Here is a 16,150-nt window from a genome sequence, read left to right on the forward strand (position 1 = left end):
GGAGCGTAAATACTGTCCGAAATAAGCACTAAATATTATCCAGCCAAAGGAACAGGGGATGAAGCACATTAGGGGGAGGGGAGGGGAAGGGGTTGGGATGGGGAGCCAGGATGTCCCCCAGAGGTGTGGGGGAGGAATAGGAGAGAAAAACAAGGCTGTCCCTTTGGGGTCTATTTTAGATACTTATATGGCAGCCCTCACTAGTGTGTGAAGTGCCCGGATACTACAATGTATTTAGCCTCACAGCCTCCCTGTGGTGCAGGGCAATGCCCTCACTCCCTCTGTCTGGATGGGGAAACTGAGGCACAGCATGGCTAAGTCAGGGGTTCTCAACTTTTTTCTTTCTGAGGCCCCCCAAACACGCTATAAAACCCCCACAGCCCACCTGTGCCACAACTGGTTTTCTGCTTATAAAAGCTACGGCCAGTGTTAAGGGGTAGAAAGCAGGGCAATTGCCTGGGGCCCCATGCCACAGGGGCCCCCATGAAACTAAGGTGCTCAGGCTTTGGCTTCAGCCCCAGGTGGTGGGGCTTCAGCTTTCTGCCCTGGGCCCCAGTGAGTCTAACACTGGCCCTGCTTGGGGGGCCCCCTGAAACATGTTCAAGGCCCCTGGACCCCTGATTGAGAACAACTGGGCTAACTGACTCACCTAGGATCACAAGGAGTCTGTGGAGGAGCAGGGCGGGTCTCAGCTGGCATGGGGCCAGCCTGGCTGGGGCCGTGGTGGGCAAATGGAGCTTCATCCCCACATCTGTTGTCCCAGTTGCCCTAATTAGGGGATACAAAATAAACCCTATCATGGGAGAGACGGGGGGCGAGATATTTGTCCCAGCCTCCCCCCACCCCGCGCCCTACTTCCCGCAGGGGAGGTAAAAACAAATCCCTCCCAGGACTGGGGGCAGGGGAGGTAATTGGGGTGTGTGTGTGTGTGGGGGGAATATTATCCCAGCCCCTGGCAGAGTGAGAGGGGGTGTTGGTAAATATTGCCCCAGCCAGGAATGTATGTGGGGGGGTAATTTTGGTTTTGGGGCCAGGTACCATCCCAGGCTCTGGCAGGGCAAGGGGAGCACCCAGCCCTTCATGGGGAGGGCGAGGTGCATGTTGGTGTTTAACCTTTAATGGTTTGTGTTTACAGCGGGGAGGGGGGGCAGGGCCGGGCGGAGGGATATCTGCGCATGAAGTCGCATCACTGCAGAGGAGGAGGGAGCCATCCGTGCAGGACGTGACTGGGGGAGGGGAAGGGACCGAGAGCCGAGTGCAGTCACAGTCTGTGGTTAGGATAGGTGGGTGGGAGCCAGCCTTGGGCAACCAACCCCCCCTCCCCCCGAACACAACGCACCACAACAACCCCCGCCTGACACCCCCCCAGTACACAACGCACCACAACCACCCCCGCCACACAGCACAGCCACTGTACACGACGCACCACAACAACCCCTGCCTGACACCTCCCAGTACACAACGCACCACAATCACCTCCGCCACACAGCACAGCCACTGTACACAATGCACCACAACCACCCCCGCCACACAGCACAGCCACTGTACACAACGCACCACAACCACCTCCGCCACACAGCACAGCCACTGTACACAACACACCACAACAACCCCTGCCTGACACCCCCCAGTACACAACGCACCACAACCACCTCCGCCACACAGCACAGCCACTGTACACAACGCACCACAACCACCCCCGCCACACAGCACAGCCACTGTACACAACACACCACAACAACCCCTGCCTGACACCCCCCCAGTACACAACGCATAACAACCTGACACAGCACAGCCCCCATACATAATGCATCTCAACAACCCCACCCCCTGACATAAAACACCTCCTGTATAGGACGCACCACAGCAACCCCACTGCCTCTGCATGCAGTGCACTACAACCACCCCTGCCTGACACAGCACGGCGCCTGTACACAATGCACCACAACAACGTTGCTGCCTCACACACAGTGATGCCCGAACATAAAACAATGCCCCTGCTGCCTCACACAGAATGACACCTCATCCGCAACACACCACAATGACTCTGGCGCCTCACATGGTACAAACTACTCTGTATACAATGCACCACAAGAGCCTGTTGCCTTACACGCAGCACAACCCCCCTGCACACAATGATCCTGCCGCGCCGCCTCACACACAACAACCCTGCTGCCTCACATAGAACACCCCTGTACACAACATGCCACAAGAACCCTGCAACCTCACATAGCACAACCTCCGTAAACTAGGAACCACAACAACCCCACTGCCTCACACACAGCACAAGCCTCTCTGTGCATAACACCCTGCAACAACCCCGCCACCTCTCACACAGCCCCCATCACAACACACCACACCTTGCCACCTCATACACAGCACCCTCTGTAAACTCCTGATGCATCAGACTGCATACCACAATGACCCCATCTACACACACAAAACCCATCTGCCCTCTTGGAGCCAATGCACTCCACCCATCCCCCCCAAAAACTCTTCTCCACTTCACTCTCTTTGCAACCCCCCCACCGCGAGGCACTCCCCCCACCGCCCCAAACAAACACACCTTCCCCCCCAGCCTCCCTCCTAGGGTGACCAGATAGCAAGTCTGAAAAATTGGGACACTTTTTTTTGGGGGCAGAGAGGCGTATAGTTGGCTATGTAAGACAAACCCTCTAATATCAGGATGGTCCAAACAATAACAGAACGTCCAGTCACCCTACTTCCTCCACACACAGAACCACCCTGTGGGCTCCCCCACCACTTCCCAAAGCACAGCAAATCTCAGTTCCCAAAGTGTTTTTTCTACAGTGCCTGAGTTCTGCAACAGCAGAGGCAACACCCAAATCTGGCTCTTTCCAGCAAAGGCAGGAACAAGCGGAAGGAATTTTCCACTGCTGCCCTGACATTCATTGCTCAGCTAGAGACAAAATGCATGCTAGGAATGACTTAATGCTTCTTTGGGCAGCTGCAGAAGAGACAAATGCTATTGTTAGCACATGGGTCTCAGTTTCTGAATAGTGTTGCCTCTTTTCAACCTGAATAGCTAGTCAAATTTCAGGGCCCTGGGGGCATTCCAGATGGGAGCAGAAACGTGGTGATCTGTATGGTCTTTGCTGTTTTGTTTGCTAAGAACAGACAAAGGCCTGAGTCCTGGAATAGGGAAGCAACAAGGAGTCTGGTGGCACCTTAAAGACTAACAGATTTATTTGGGCATAAGCTTTCGTGGGTAAAAAAAACCCCACTTCTTCAGATGTATGGAGTGAAAATTACAAATGCAGGCATTATATAACAACACATGAAGGGAAGGGAGTTACCCCACAAGTGGAGAACCAGTGTTGGCAGGGCCAATTCGATCATATAGCAGGAAACAGCTCCCTTTGCTCATTGCACCAAGAGCCCGCTTTTCAGCCTACTCCCCTGACCCCCAAACCTCTCCATAATGGTGGGGTTTCTTCCAGGATCAGCCACAGTCCCTGACTCTTAGTCTCTCCCAGGTTTTTTGCCTATTCTGCCACCCCCTACCCTAAACAGTAATCAGCAAAAGCTCCTTGGCATGTTCACCAACTCTTTTTGTCTTAGGCGGGGGCTTATCCTTCAGCATGTTACATGAAGGGTGACTGCAGACCTATCAATCTCAGTGAGGTTTTAACTCAACCACAACAAGGCTTCACCCAGCTCATGCTAGTAGTCTCAGAGGACTGGATATGGTTCACGTCCTGTTTAACTTCACAGCTAAGAGAATAATGGAGATACTATTATTGGCTGGTAGCACCTTTGAGCCCCAGCCAAGGACCCCGCTGTGCTAGGTGCTGTACAAACAACAATGGTCCCTGTCCCTAAAGAGCTTAGGAGAGCATGGGGTGAGTCTATCTGAAGCCTGTCTTGTGACCAGCACAGAGCTGCAAAACAGGCAAGGGAGATCGTGTGGAAAAATACAATGTTTACACTGCTAAAATCCGGGCACAGCTTGCAACTGCATCATCAGAACAAGACCAGCCCCTTGCAGCAGCTGAGCCAGCACTCCCCACCTCCATTTGGATTTGGGTTTTGCTTAGCAGCCTTCGTTAGCTTGGAGATGTGACCCCTAAGGCCTCCAAACCCAGCAGGCAAAGTGACTAGACCCAACACTGCTAATTAAAAAAGCCTCGTGATTTTTTTTTAAGCCAGTCTCATGATTTTGGAATGCTTGGGCCTGGCCACACTATTTAGAGAGGGGTTTTATGGGCACACTTCCTGGGACAGCAGTGTCCATTTCATGAGAGAGAAACTGAAATAGATTTGCTGAGCTTTACAAGGCTATAGATATATATATGAGGTAGAAAGAGCTATGATCAAGGCACAGAACTGTGATCCAGGACTCCTGGGTCTATCTGTGGCTCTGGAAAGGAGTGGGTCCTAGGACGCCTGGGTTCTAGTCCCAGCTTGAGGGAAGGGAGTGGGTTCTAGCAGGTTAAAACAAGGGACAGGGCTGGGATCAGGATTCCTAGGTTCTGTTCCCACCCCTGCTGCTATCTCACTGAACCCTTAGACAGCCCTGTCCCCTGGTGGATTCAGTGCACGGAAACACTCACGTACACCTCCTCCGGAGCTCTCACAAAGAGCAAAGTGGCTCAGTAAATGCTCCGCAACAAGCAATGCCTAGATGCCATGTTCTCTGCACTATGGATTCAGCAGTACTGCAGTGTTTGAGGAAGGCCGTGTCCTGATACAGCACTCTTACAGCAGCAAGCACCCCAACCACAGGGACCTGACCCTGACTGCAGCATCTTTTAGTACCGTGAAGTCTTGTCTACATGCAATGTTTTCACTTAATAGCCTGAGGTGTAAATTTAAGCCCATCTATTCAAACAGGCACAACTTCTTCTCCCAGGTGGACATTGTTGTTCCAGTAGAAGAGGTCTTTTTTTGGTTTCATTTATGGCATTTGGGATGGGGTTTTAGCTAAATCAAAGAAGCCACTTTTATTCCAAGTCAATGGGTCCCCCACAGGGAAGTCATACTGGGGTAGCACTGGCCCAGCGACGGGGCACTAGTTGTGGACTTGGGAGACCTAGGTTCAAGTCCCAACACCATCAGACTTCCTGCATGACCTTGGGAAAGTCACCAAGGACATGTCTACAGTTCAAGGAGACATACCCATGCTTGCTCTCATCTAGCTAGCAGGCTAAAACAGAGTATAGCTGCAGTGCCAGGAGCTGGCCATCTCAAGTATGTACCCACCTGAGACACTGGCCCCTCCTGCAGCTCACCCCACTTAGCCAGTGGTAGCAGGTCTCCTTCAGCTGGACTTTACACCTTCCAGCTCCAACGTAGACAAAGCTTCTCTGTGTCACAGTGTAACAGCACTGCCCTCCCTCACAGGAGGAAACCTACTGACCGCTATACTTACCTACATGCCTCCAGCTTCCATCCAGGACACACCACACGATCCATTGTCTACAGCCAAGCTCTAAGATACAACCGCATTTGCTCCAATCCCTCAGACAGAGACAAACACCTACAAGATATCTATCAAGCATTCTTAAAACTACAATACCCACCTGCTGAAGTGAAAAAACAGATTGACAGAGCCAGAAGAGTACCCAGAAGTCACCTACTACAGGACAGGCCCAACAAAGAAAACAACAGAACGCCACTAGCCGTCACCTTCAGCCCCCAACTAAAACCTCTCCAGCACATCATCAGAGATTTACAACCTATCCTGAAAAATGATCCCTCACTCTCACAGATCTTGGGAGACAGACCAACCCTCGCTTTCAGACAGCCCCCCAACCTGAAGCAAATATTCTCCAGCAACCACACACCACACAAAAAAAACACTAACCCAGGAATCTATCCTTGCAACAAAGCCTGATGCCAACTCTGGCCACATATTTATTCAAGTGACACAATCATAGGACCTAATCACATTAGCCACGCCATCAGGGGCTCGTTCACCTGCACATCTACCAATGTGATATGTGCCAGCAATGTCCCTCTGCCATGTGCATTGGCCAACCCGGACAGTCTCTTCGCAAAAGAATAAATGGACACAAATCTGACATCAGGAATCATAACATTCAAAAACCGGTAGAACACTTCAATCTCTCTGGCTGCTCAGTAACAGACTTAAAGGTGACAATTTTGCAACAGAAAAGCTTCAAAAACAGACTCCAACGAGAAACTGCTAAGCTTGAATTAATATGCAAACTAGATACCATTAACTTGGTTTTGAATAGAGACTGGGAGTGCCTGGGTCATTCCATATATTGAATCTATTTCCCCATGTTAAGAATCCTCACACCTTCTTGTCAACTGTCTAAATGGGCCATCTTGATTATCACTACAAAAGTTTTTTTCTCCTGCTGATAATAGCTCATCTTAATTAATTAGCCTCTTAGAGTTTGTATGGCAACTCCCACCTTTTCATGATTCTCTGTATATATCTGTATCTATCTGTCTACCATCTTACTATATGTTCCATTCTATGCATCCGATGAAGTGGGCTGTAGCCCACGAAAGTTTATGCTCTAATAAATTTGTTAGTCTCTAAGGTGCCACAAGTATTCCTGTTCTATTGACAGAGTGTGAGGCACTCAGATCTGTGGTGGAGGTGGGGTTGCAGCGGGGGATGTAAGAGCCACAGACAGATGGCATAGATACAAATACCAGCTGACAAGCATTTAAATGCCACAAGATACTGTATCCAAGGCCTGGGACAGGACCCTAGGAAGACATCCTCCACCTGAGACCCCCTTTAGTTTGCACAAGGCAAAGGCAGAACTACAAGTGTGCGTTCCAGACAGCAGTTTTTGTTGTATCCAGCTGTTTCTGCCCCTTTCCATGGGGCCTTAGCACTGGCTGCTGCTGTCCAGCCCAATTTTTTTAATGCCACATTTTGAGTGCTCTGAAAATGTTACAGCACAACCGACAGAAGCAGCACTGTCCCCATGGGCCTTCGAGGCATCGGGGGGGGGGGGGGGCCTAGCAAGCTTTGCTTCTGAACAAAGGAACAGAAACAGTCCTATGGGTGGAAAAACAAACAGGCATGGGACACGGTCCATTTGCACCACCTCGTGGCAGGATTTGTCTCTGCAAGGTGTTTTTTCAGTTCCTTCATTCTGCAGAGAAGTTTCACAAGCAGAGAACTAGGTTGCTCGACTAAAAGCCCAATGGACCCTTCCTGCCTCAAGTCTCTGAGCTTAGATTTTCAATGCAGCGAAGAATTCTTCATCGAGATCAAGGCCAGAAGAGTGTTAGATTATCCAGTCTGACCTCCTGTATAACACAGACTTGAGAATTTCACCCCACTACTGGTGTGTTGAGCCCAATAACTTGTAACTGACTAGAATAACTTCTGGAAAGGCATCCAAGTCTTGAAATGAGCTGGAGAATCCTCCACTTCCTTTGGCTGTTCATTCCAATGGTCAGTCACCTGCACTGTTAAATGTATGCCTTATTTCTCATTTGTGTTGTCTGGCTTGGATTTCCAGCAAGAGATTTTACTTGCAGACAAGATTTTCAATATCTGTATTGACTGGGCACCTGAATTGAGGCAGCAAAAAATGGGCCACCCACCCACTAAAAACCAGCCCCTTTTCAAATGTGTCAGGCTGAAGTCCCCAAATCATTAAGTCATTTTTAAAAAAAAGTCTCGGCCTGAGTTATTAAAAATTTTCTAGCTTATGGCAGTACAGAGGCCCCACTTGGGTCTGGGTGTGGGGGCCCAGTGATACTGCATGGACTCCAACCAAGATTAGGGTCCCTGTCGCACTGGGTGCTGCACAGACCCCACCATAACTGAGCCTGGGCCTCCCCCCGTGATGCCAGGTGCCACACCCTGAAGAGCTGTTCTGACAGCAACAAAAATCAGATACTCCCCTTCTGTAGCTGTTGTGCTTCGAGATGTGCTGCTCATGTCTATTCCAGTTAGGTGTGCACACGGCCGTGTGCGCGGCTGTCGGAAACGTTTCCCGAGCAGCTGCCCGTCGGACCGGCTGTGGAACCCCCTGGAGTGGCGCGATCCAGTGCTCTATATACCACCCTGCCAGCCCGACCTCCCTTTCAGTTCCTTCTTGCTGGCTACTCCGACGGAGGAGAAGGCGGGGGGGGATGGAATAGACATGAGCAACTCATCTCAAAGAACAACTGTTACAAAAGGTGACTAACCGGTTTTTCTTCAAGTGCTTGCTCATATCAACTCCAGTTAGGTGACTTCCAAGCCTTACCTAGGAGGTGAGGTTGGAGTCAAGGTATTGCCGACTGAAGTACACCTCTACCCTGATATAACGTAACCTGATAGAACACGAATTCGGATATAACGCGGTAAAGCAGCGCTCTGGGAGGCGGGGCTGTGCATACCAGTGGATCAGTGCGCCAGCGTGTCTGGCTCCAACACTGAGCGGCGTGTTAAGGGTGCCGGGCCCGGGGGTTGGATGGTTCGGAGGTTCTGGGGGCGGGGCGGTCAGGGGACGGGGAACTAGGGCGTGGGAGTCCCGGGGGGCCTGTCAGGGGTGGAGTCCTGGGGGTGATTAGGGATGGGGAGGTCTCTGGAGGGGGCAGTCAGGGGACCAGGAGCAGGGGGCTTAGATAGAGGGTGGGGTCTTGGGAGGGGTGGTTAGGGGTGGGGGATCTGTGGAGGGGGTAGTCAGGGGACAAGGAGCGGGGGGGCTGAATGGGTCAGGGGTTCTTAGGGGTCAGTTAGGGGGCAGGAAGTGACCATTAATAACGGAAATGCTCGAGGCCAAAGCAAGTTCGATATAACGTGGTTTCACCTATAATGCGGTAAGATTTTTGGCTCCCGAGGACCACGTTATATCGGGGTAGAGGTGTACTGTTCTGCTGAAGGCCGCATCATTCCTAGAATGGTGGACGATGGCGTAATGCAACATGAAGGTGTGCACAGAAGACTACGTCGCAGCCCTACAGATTTCCTGGAGAGGTACTTGGGCTAGAAAGGCTGCTGACGAGGCCTGTGCCCTCGTGGACTGAGCTGTGATGGCAGGCAGAGGAACCTTCACCAAGTCATAACAGGTGCGGAAACAAGCTGTGATCCAGGAGGAGATCCACTGGGAAGAGACTGGCAATCCTTTCATCGGATCTGCTATAGCAACAAACAACTGGGTCGTCTTTCAGAACAGCTTTGTGCACTCGATATAGAAAGCGAGCGCTCGCCTAACATCCAGCGAATGCAGCTGTTGTTCTTGAGGGCTGTTGTGTGGCTTTGGATAAAAAACTGGCAGGAAGATGTCCTGGCTAATATGGAAGCAGGACACCACCTTGGTAAGGAAAGCTGGATGAGGCCTAAGTTCTACCTTGTCTTTATGAAAAATTGTGTATGGGAGCTCAGAGGTGAGGGGCCACAGCTCAGACACTCGTCATGCTGAGGTGATAGCCACCAGAAAAGCTACTTTCCAAGAGAGGTAGACGAGTGAACAAGAAGCTAAAGGCTCATGAGCTGGGAGAGGATTAGGTTAAGGTCCCAGGCCGGGATGAGGGGCTTCATCAGGGGATGTATCTTCTCCAGGCCTTTCAGGAAATGTGCCACGATGGGGTAAGCAAACACCGAACGCTCAAAATCGCTTGGGTGAAAGGCTGAGATAGCCATGACGTGGAGCTTGAGGGAACCAAACGCCAGATGCTGGTCCTTTAGGTACAGAAGAGATTGTCCAGGATACAAAGAATGGGAGCCTGGAGCAGGAGCACCTGCCTTTGGGCGCACCAGCTGGAGAACCTCTTCCATTTCGCCCTGTATGTGGCCCTAGTACACGGCTTGCAGCTTTCCAGAAGTACCTGCCTCACCGGATCTGAATAGGCGAGCTCTGCCTGATTCAGCCACGGATTCTCCAGGCCATGAGGTGGGGAGACTGAAGGTCTGGATGAAGGAGGTGACCGTGGTCGTGTGTAATGAGGTCGGGAATGAGAGGTAGCCATATCAGTGGCTGGACCAACAAGTGTGGGGTACCAGCACTGGCGAGGCCAGGCTGGGGCCATGAAAATGACATCTGCCTTGTCCCTGCGGACTTTGAGAAGCACTTTGTGGATCAGTGGGAAGGCGTATAGCAGCCGCCCAGATCATGGAATCCTGAACGCATCTGCAACCAAGCACGGGCTGTGGCTCCTGAAGGAGCAAAAGCTTGGGCACTTTCTGTTGGCCCGTGTGGTGAACAGTTCTATGTGGGGAAACCCCCAACTGCAGAAGATGGAGTGGATGATGTCCGGGCGAGTCGACCACTCGTGTGTGTGGAAACGTCTACTCAGACTGTCTGCCAGCACATTCTGAATGCCCAGCAGGTATGAAGCCTGGAGAAGGATGAGTAGGCTAAGCAAGAGTCCCATAGTAGGAGGGCTTCCTGACAGAGAAGAGATGAGCGGGCTCCGCCTTGCTTGTTTATATAAAAACACAGCTGTTGTGTTGTCCGTCAACACCTCTACGTAGTGGCCCTGCAAGTGCGTCAGAAAAGCTGGGCAGGTGAGGTGGATCTTGGACGCCCGGAGTTCTTGGACGTTGATATGTAAAACCAGCTCCACTACTTGCCATGGGCCCGGAGTTGTCCGGCTTCCCAGATGTGCTCCACAGCCCAGCGCAGACGCGTTTGTGACTAAGGTCAAGATGGGCTGGGGCGAGCGAAAAGGAACCCAGGCGCTTACCGCGTGGGGATTCAGCCACCGCCATAGGGAATCGAGGGTGTTCCGAGGGATGGTCAGCACTGCGTCCAGACTGTCGTGACGCGGGCGATACACAGATGTGAGCCGTGGTTCCAAGGGTCTGAGTCACAGCCTGGCGTGTTGAACCACGTATGTGCAGGATGCCATATGACCTATCAGCCTGAGACACTGCCTTGCCGTGGTGGTAGGAAAGCTGCAAAGGTTGCTGATTATCTGCGAGAGGGCTAGGTGACAGGTCTCTGGCAGGAATGCTCTCACTTGAGTCACATCCAGAATGGCTCCAATGAACTCTATCCTTTGAGCTGGGGTGAGCACTGATTTGCTGACATTGAGTATGATATCTAATCAGTTGAATGTGTCTCTGACTAGCTGCACCTGCGATTCCACCTGCTGACGGGAGCGGCCCCGGAGTAGCCAGTCGTCCAGGTAAGGGTAAATATGCACGCGGTCGTGGCGGCGAAAGGCTGCTACAATCGCCATGCACTTGGTGAAGACATGAGGTGCTGTGCAAAGCCCAGACGGGAGGGCCGTGAACTGGTAATGCACATTGTTCACCATGAAATGGAGGAACTGTCTGTGAGTCAGGGTGACAGATATGTGAAAATAAGTGTCCTTCATATCATGGGCGGCGTACCAGTCTCTCGGGTCCAGGGAAGGGATGATTGTGCTTAGGGAGACCATGTAGAACTTCACGCTGAGTATGAACTTGTTGCATTCCCGCAGGTCCAGAATGGGCCTGAGGCCCTGCTTCACTTTGGGGACGAGGAAGTATCGGGAGTAGAAATCTTTGCTTTTGAGTTTCTGAGGGACCTTCTCCACCACTCCTAGGGCGAGAAGAACCTGGAGCTCCTGGATGAGACGTTGTTCGTCAGAAGGGTCCCTGAAGAGGGATGGGCAAGGGGGATGGGAGGGTGGGGAAGAGCAGAATTGAATAGACTATCCCGCCTCTTCCGTGCGGAGCACCCATCGGTCTGATGTAATAAAGAAAGAGACCATGCACGGTAGAAGCGGGATAGACAGTTCAGGAAAGGAGAGGAGGCAACCAGGTTGTGGACAGCAGTGCAGTGTTTGAGGAAGGCCGTGTCCTGGTACAGCACTCTTATAGCAGCAAGCACTCCAACCACAGGGACCTGATCTGGATTGCAGCATCTTGTGGTACTGTGAAGTCTTGGCTACATGGCAACGTTTTCACTTAATAGCCTGAAGGTGAGCCCTGGAGAGAAGGGAGCCCTGGAGAGAAGTCCGGGCAACAGCTTTACCCTCTTCCGCAATGGTCCCCAACTCCGCTTGCGACTCAGAGGGGAGGCGCTCCTTCAATTTTAGGATCAAGGACCATGAGTTGTAGTTGTATCTACTCAGGACCACAAGTTGTTATGTGATCCTGAGAGAGAGAGAGACCCCCTGTGGAATAAATTTTCCTTCCAAACAAGTCAAGCCGTTTAGCCTCCCTTGATTTGGGTGCGGGAGCCTGCTGACCTTGCCTCTCTTTTTCATTCACCGCCTCCACCACGAGAGAGCATGGGAGAGGATGGGTGAAGAGATACTCGTAACCCTTAGTGGGAACAAAGTATTTACGTTCAGCCCCCTTGGCCGTAGGGGGGATGGAGGCAGGTGTTTGCCAAATGGTTTTGGCATTGGATCGGATAGTTTTTATAATGGGTAAGGCTACCCTAGAGTGGCCCTCTGGTGCCAAGGTGTCCACCATTGGGTCCTCCCGTTCTACCTCTTCCTTCACCTGAAGATTCATATTCAGGGCTACTTGTCGGAGAAGTTCCTGCAGGGCCCTGTAATCCATGGGAGGTGGCCCAGATGTCATCAGGGGATGGTGAGGAGGAACTAACTGGTAGGACCAGTTCTGTGGTGGCCCCTTGATCTGTAGGGACCGGGTCTTCACGGGCACTGGGTGTAGCCTCGGCAAGCCAACGTGGTGCTGGGTCCAGGTTTTGCGGAGGATACTTGGGTGGGCAGCTGAGAGTTGCCTCTGGGAGGTGAGATCCCGAACAGGAGGACTGGGGAGGGGGGTGCAGTGGAATACCTGGTGGGGTGCCCTGGGCCTGATGGTATGCCCAAGGAGTCCAGAACTGCCATTGGGGCACCAAAATGTCTTGCCTTAGGCTCCCTTGCCTTTTGAATGGCATGCACGCTGAGGTTGGTGCTTAGAACAGTGCCGTGAGGTCACAGAGCAGGACCTGGACCTCGAGCGGGACCATGACTTATCTGCCAATGACTACCTTGAACGGGAGCGGCTCCAAGGGTCGGGACTATGGGACCAGTGCCACCAGTCGGATTGGTGCCGCGAGTCAGACTGGCGCGGGGCATAAGCACGGTGCTGGGACTCAGAGCGGCACGGCAATCCAGGTCAGGGGGCAGACGGACCCAACATGGCAGGCTTGCCTCTAGACCATGCCATGCTCCCAAGGAGTGGAGGCTTATCCCTCATATGGGAGGCTTAGGTGCCGTCATTTCGATGAGCCCCCTAGTGGCTTCAAAAGTGTCCAGGGTGGAAGGCATCATAACTTCCCCCACATGCAGCCGTGGTGAGTCCAGGAGAGCAGGGCTTCCAGGAGAGACAGGGACCTGCGATGGCTCTGCGCGGCCCGAGGGTCTGCCGGCCATAGGCCAGTACCCTGTCCGTCCCCTTCCATGGGTGCAGTAGCTGTAGCAACCTGCTGGGGGGATTTCCCCTTGGTCTGTTTCTTGAGGGCAGCTGGGGAATGAAAGTGGTGCCGGGGAGAGCGTTTCTGGAGCCCGGGGGACCTGCGGCTCCTGGGCTGGCGTGCAGAGTCCTTTCTCGGCACCGCAGACAGTTCCACAGGAGGATTGGTCTGCACCGAGGCGCTTGGGGCTGGGTCCTGCTGCAAAAGGAGGACTGACTCCATGAGGAGTTGCTTTAAGCGTATGTCCCTCTCCTTCCTGGTGCTAGGTTTGAAAGTTGCAGATCTTGCACTTGTCCGATTGATGGGCTTCTCTCAGACACCAGAGGCAGGAGCCATGGGGGTCGCCCATAGGCATCGGTTTAGCGCGGGGACTACAGGGTTTGAAGCCCTGAGACGGCATGCCCCGAGGCCCTGTGGGGCGCGTGTTGGAGGGGGAGTCCCCCACAACCTGCTAAGTAGCGAGAAACAACTAACGAAGAACTATTAACTAACAATGGGTAACTATATACAGAGATTAACAGAAGAGCTAGGGATTAGTGGGACACTTGCACGCAAGAGACCACTGGTCCAACAATGGCGGTAAGAAGGAACTGAAAAGGGGGTGGGTCGGCAGGGTGGTATATAGAGCGCCATACCGGTGCCACTCCAGGGGGCTCCACAGCCGGCCCGATGGGTAGCTGCTAGGGAAAAGTGTGTTGGCGTAGGCACACACCTAACTGGAATTGACATGAGCAAGCACTTGAAGAACAAACAAAACTCCCCATACAGCTAGGGAAAACTAGCACTTAACTCTGAGCAGCTATTCTCCCCATCCTATGTACTTAGCCTGAGCAACAAGGTGATTGTGGAGGAGTTTACTCACTGCTGGGACACCCCCGATGGCTGGGTGTGGCATAGTGGGCTCACTTCATCTAACACTCCCTGCTGACAGCTGATCTGGCCCTACCATGGTCTGTCTCCTTCACATGGCTCAGCTGTCTGGCCAGCTGGGCTTTAGTCCCAACCCTTCCGGAGTAATAGCTTCCTACGTACTGGGCCAGCCTTCCTAGTTCTCCTTCCAGTGCCTCAGTCTTGTTTGCTGCCCTCGAGCCTGGGCCCAGTGGTCTATGCACCTTTTTATCAGGGCTTCCAGCTATCCAGATCCGTGTTTCAGGGCCTTCACACCACCTTATCAGTGTCTGGTGGACCCTCTAAACTAGGTTCCAGTCCAGTGCCAGGGACCTAGGACAGGGGAAGTGGAGGATTTGTCCTGCTATTGTGGGGAACTTTCCTGGCTTATACACTACCCTGGTGGAATTAGCTAGCAAAAAGATCTGAGTCCTTGCTCCCACTCCCTTCCCCAGAGGTCTGTCTCACCTCAAGGGCTCCCCTTCCATACTCCTGTGTGGCAGAGTCCTTGTAACCCCAACAAGGCTGGCCCAGGATTCCTGGGGGCTCAACCCCCAACCTTGTTGTGGTCACTTAGGGCAGGGTACAGGCTGTCCCCACTCCGGGGTGCTCTCTCCCCACTGGACACTTCCCTGACCCACTGATCATTACATACCGTTTAAAGCTAATACAATTTAGTAAACAGCAACCAGTTTAAAAAAAAATAAGGAAAAAATGGGAAAGGAAAATCCATCCCCCCACCCTGTGTCATGGGGACACCACAAACAGCATCTCTGGAATGTAAGGGTCATTCACAGTCTGTTCCTCACCTGTCCCAGGCCCTGGCTGTGCTGCAGGGTGCAGTGAGTCAGACACTCGCTCTGGCAGTGGCCTCAGGTGCTAGGTGGCAGGGCCCTTCTTCCCCCATCAATCCCCCCTCCTAGTCCGGCCTGCAAGACCTCCTGGCTAGGGGAGTCTCCCTGCCCAGGGTCCCCCTTGCTCTCCCCAGCTGCTCACTATACTTGGGTCCAGACTGCTCCCGTCCCAGCTCCACGGCTGCTCTCTCTCGGCTGCTCCTGTGGCCCCTGGTTCTGGCTCTTCCCGCTGCAGCTCTGCTCCCAGCATGGATCTGCTCCCTGGGCTGCTCCGGCTCCTGCTCTCTCCTTAGCTCGGCCCCTCTGACCAGGCAGCTCCAGCTCACAGGGAGTACGGGGACCCCACACTCCTGACTCTCTCATTGGCCTGCCTGCCTCTCAGTCAGGCTGACCTGGAGCGTGGTCTCAGAATCTTGATTTTCCATCAGCCCTTCCTCTTTCTTTTGGTACTTGGAGGGGGCCAGCCAAAAAGTCCACAAAGTTTCAGTAAGGGGCCAACAGTCCCCTTACACAGGCAGTCCAGGGTCACCTCATTAGACCCCTTGCTGCCACCTCCCTGGTCTTCTTCCTACCAAGCCTTTCCCTGGACTTTCTCCTTGACCTGCAAGATCCTTCCTATTCCCTACAGGTCTCTTCACTCCCTCCTACAGACAGTGACTGTAGTTTCTCCCTCCAGGCCCCTTCTGCTCTAAAATTCCTGTATATGCCACCACCCATCCCTTCCCAAGCTGAGTTTCCTCATTAATTAGGCCTAACGCACCCTCCAGGACAGGTGCAACCAGGTGGGCTAAATGACCAACTCCTCTTAACCCTTTGTTCACCTTCATCCATGGTTCTGAGGTGACAAGCCAAGGACTGAACATTTCTATGGATAAGAACATCCAGAATAAGAATACACACACATATATATATATATATATTTTGGAAGGGACATAAACCTTCATTCTTCAGGACATAAACCAGCCACTACCTAACTAGTGGTCAGGAAGGGGGAAGTTATCCCATAAATACATACCACCTGGATTCTTGCACTTTCCGCTGACCCAGCTGGCACAGGCCACTCTTAGCATGTGGGTACTGAAATAAATGCATCAGTGCTTT

At 52.7% G+C, this 16,150-nt stretch overlaps 1 protein-coding gene across 1 annotated transcript in view; it reads right to left on the minus strand.

The window, feature by feature from the left end:
- Positions 1 to 219: 219 nt before the first annotated feature.
- Positions 220 to 16,150, minus strand: part of FRMD8 (FERM domain containing 8) — a gene marked incomplete at its 5' end in the record, with an annotated part of 53,255 nt that continues 37,324 nt past the window's right edge. Inside the window, one exon of the mRNA XM_084634245.1 lies at positions 220 to 768. Within this exon, the coding sequence (XP_084490371.1) occupies positions 740 to 768 (29 nt within the window). The 3' untranslated portion in view covers positions 220 to 739. The remainder of the gene's footprint in view (positions 769 to 16,150) is intronic.

This window comes from Lepidochelys olivacea (assembly GCF_965140295.1).
Source record: "Lepidochelys olivacea isolate rLepOli2 genome assembly, chromosome: 7".
In the NCBI taxonomy this organism is placed as follows: domain Eukaryota; kingdom Metazoa; phylum Chordata; order Testudines; family Cheloniidae; genus Lepidochelys; species Lepidochelys olivacea.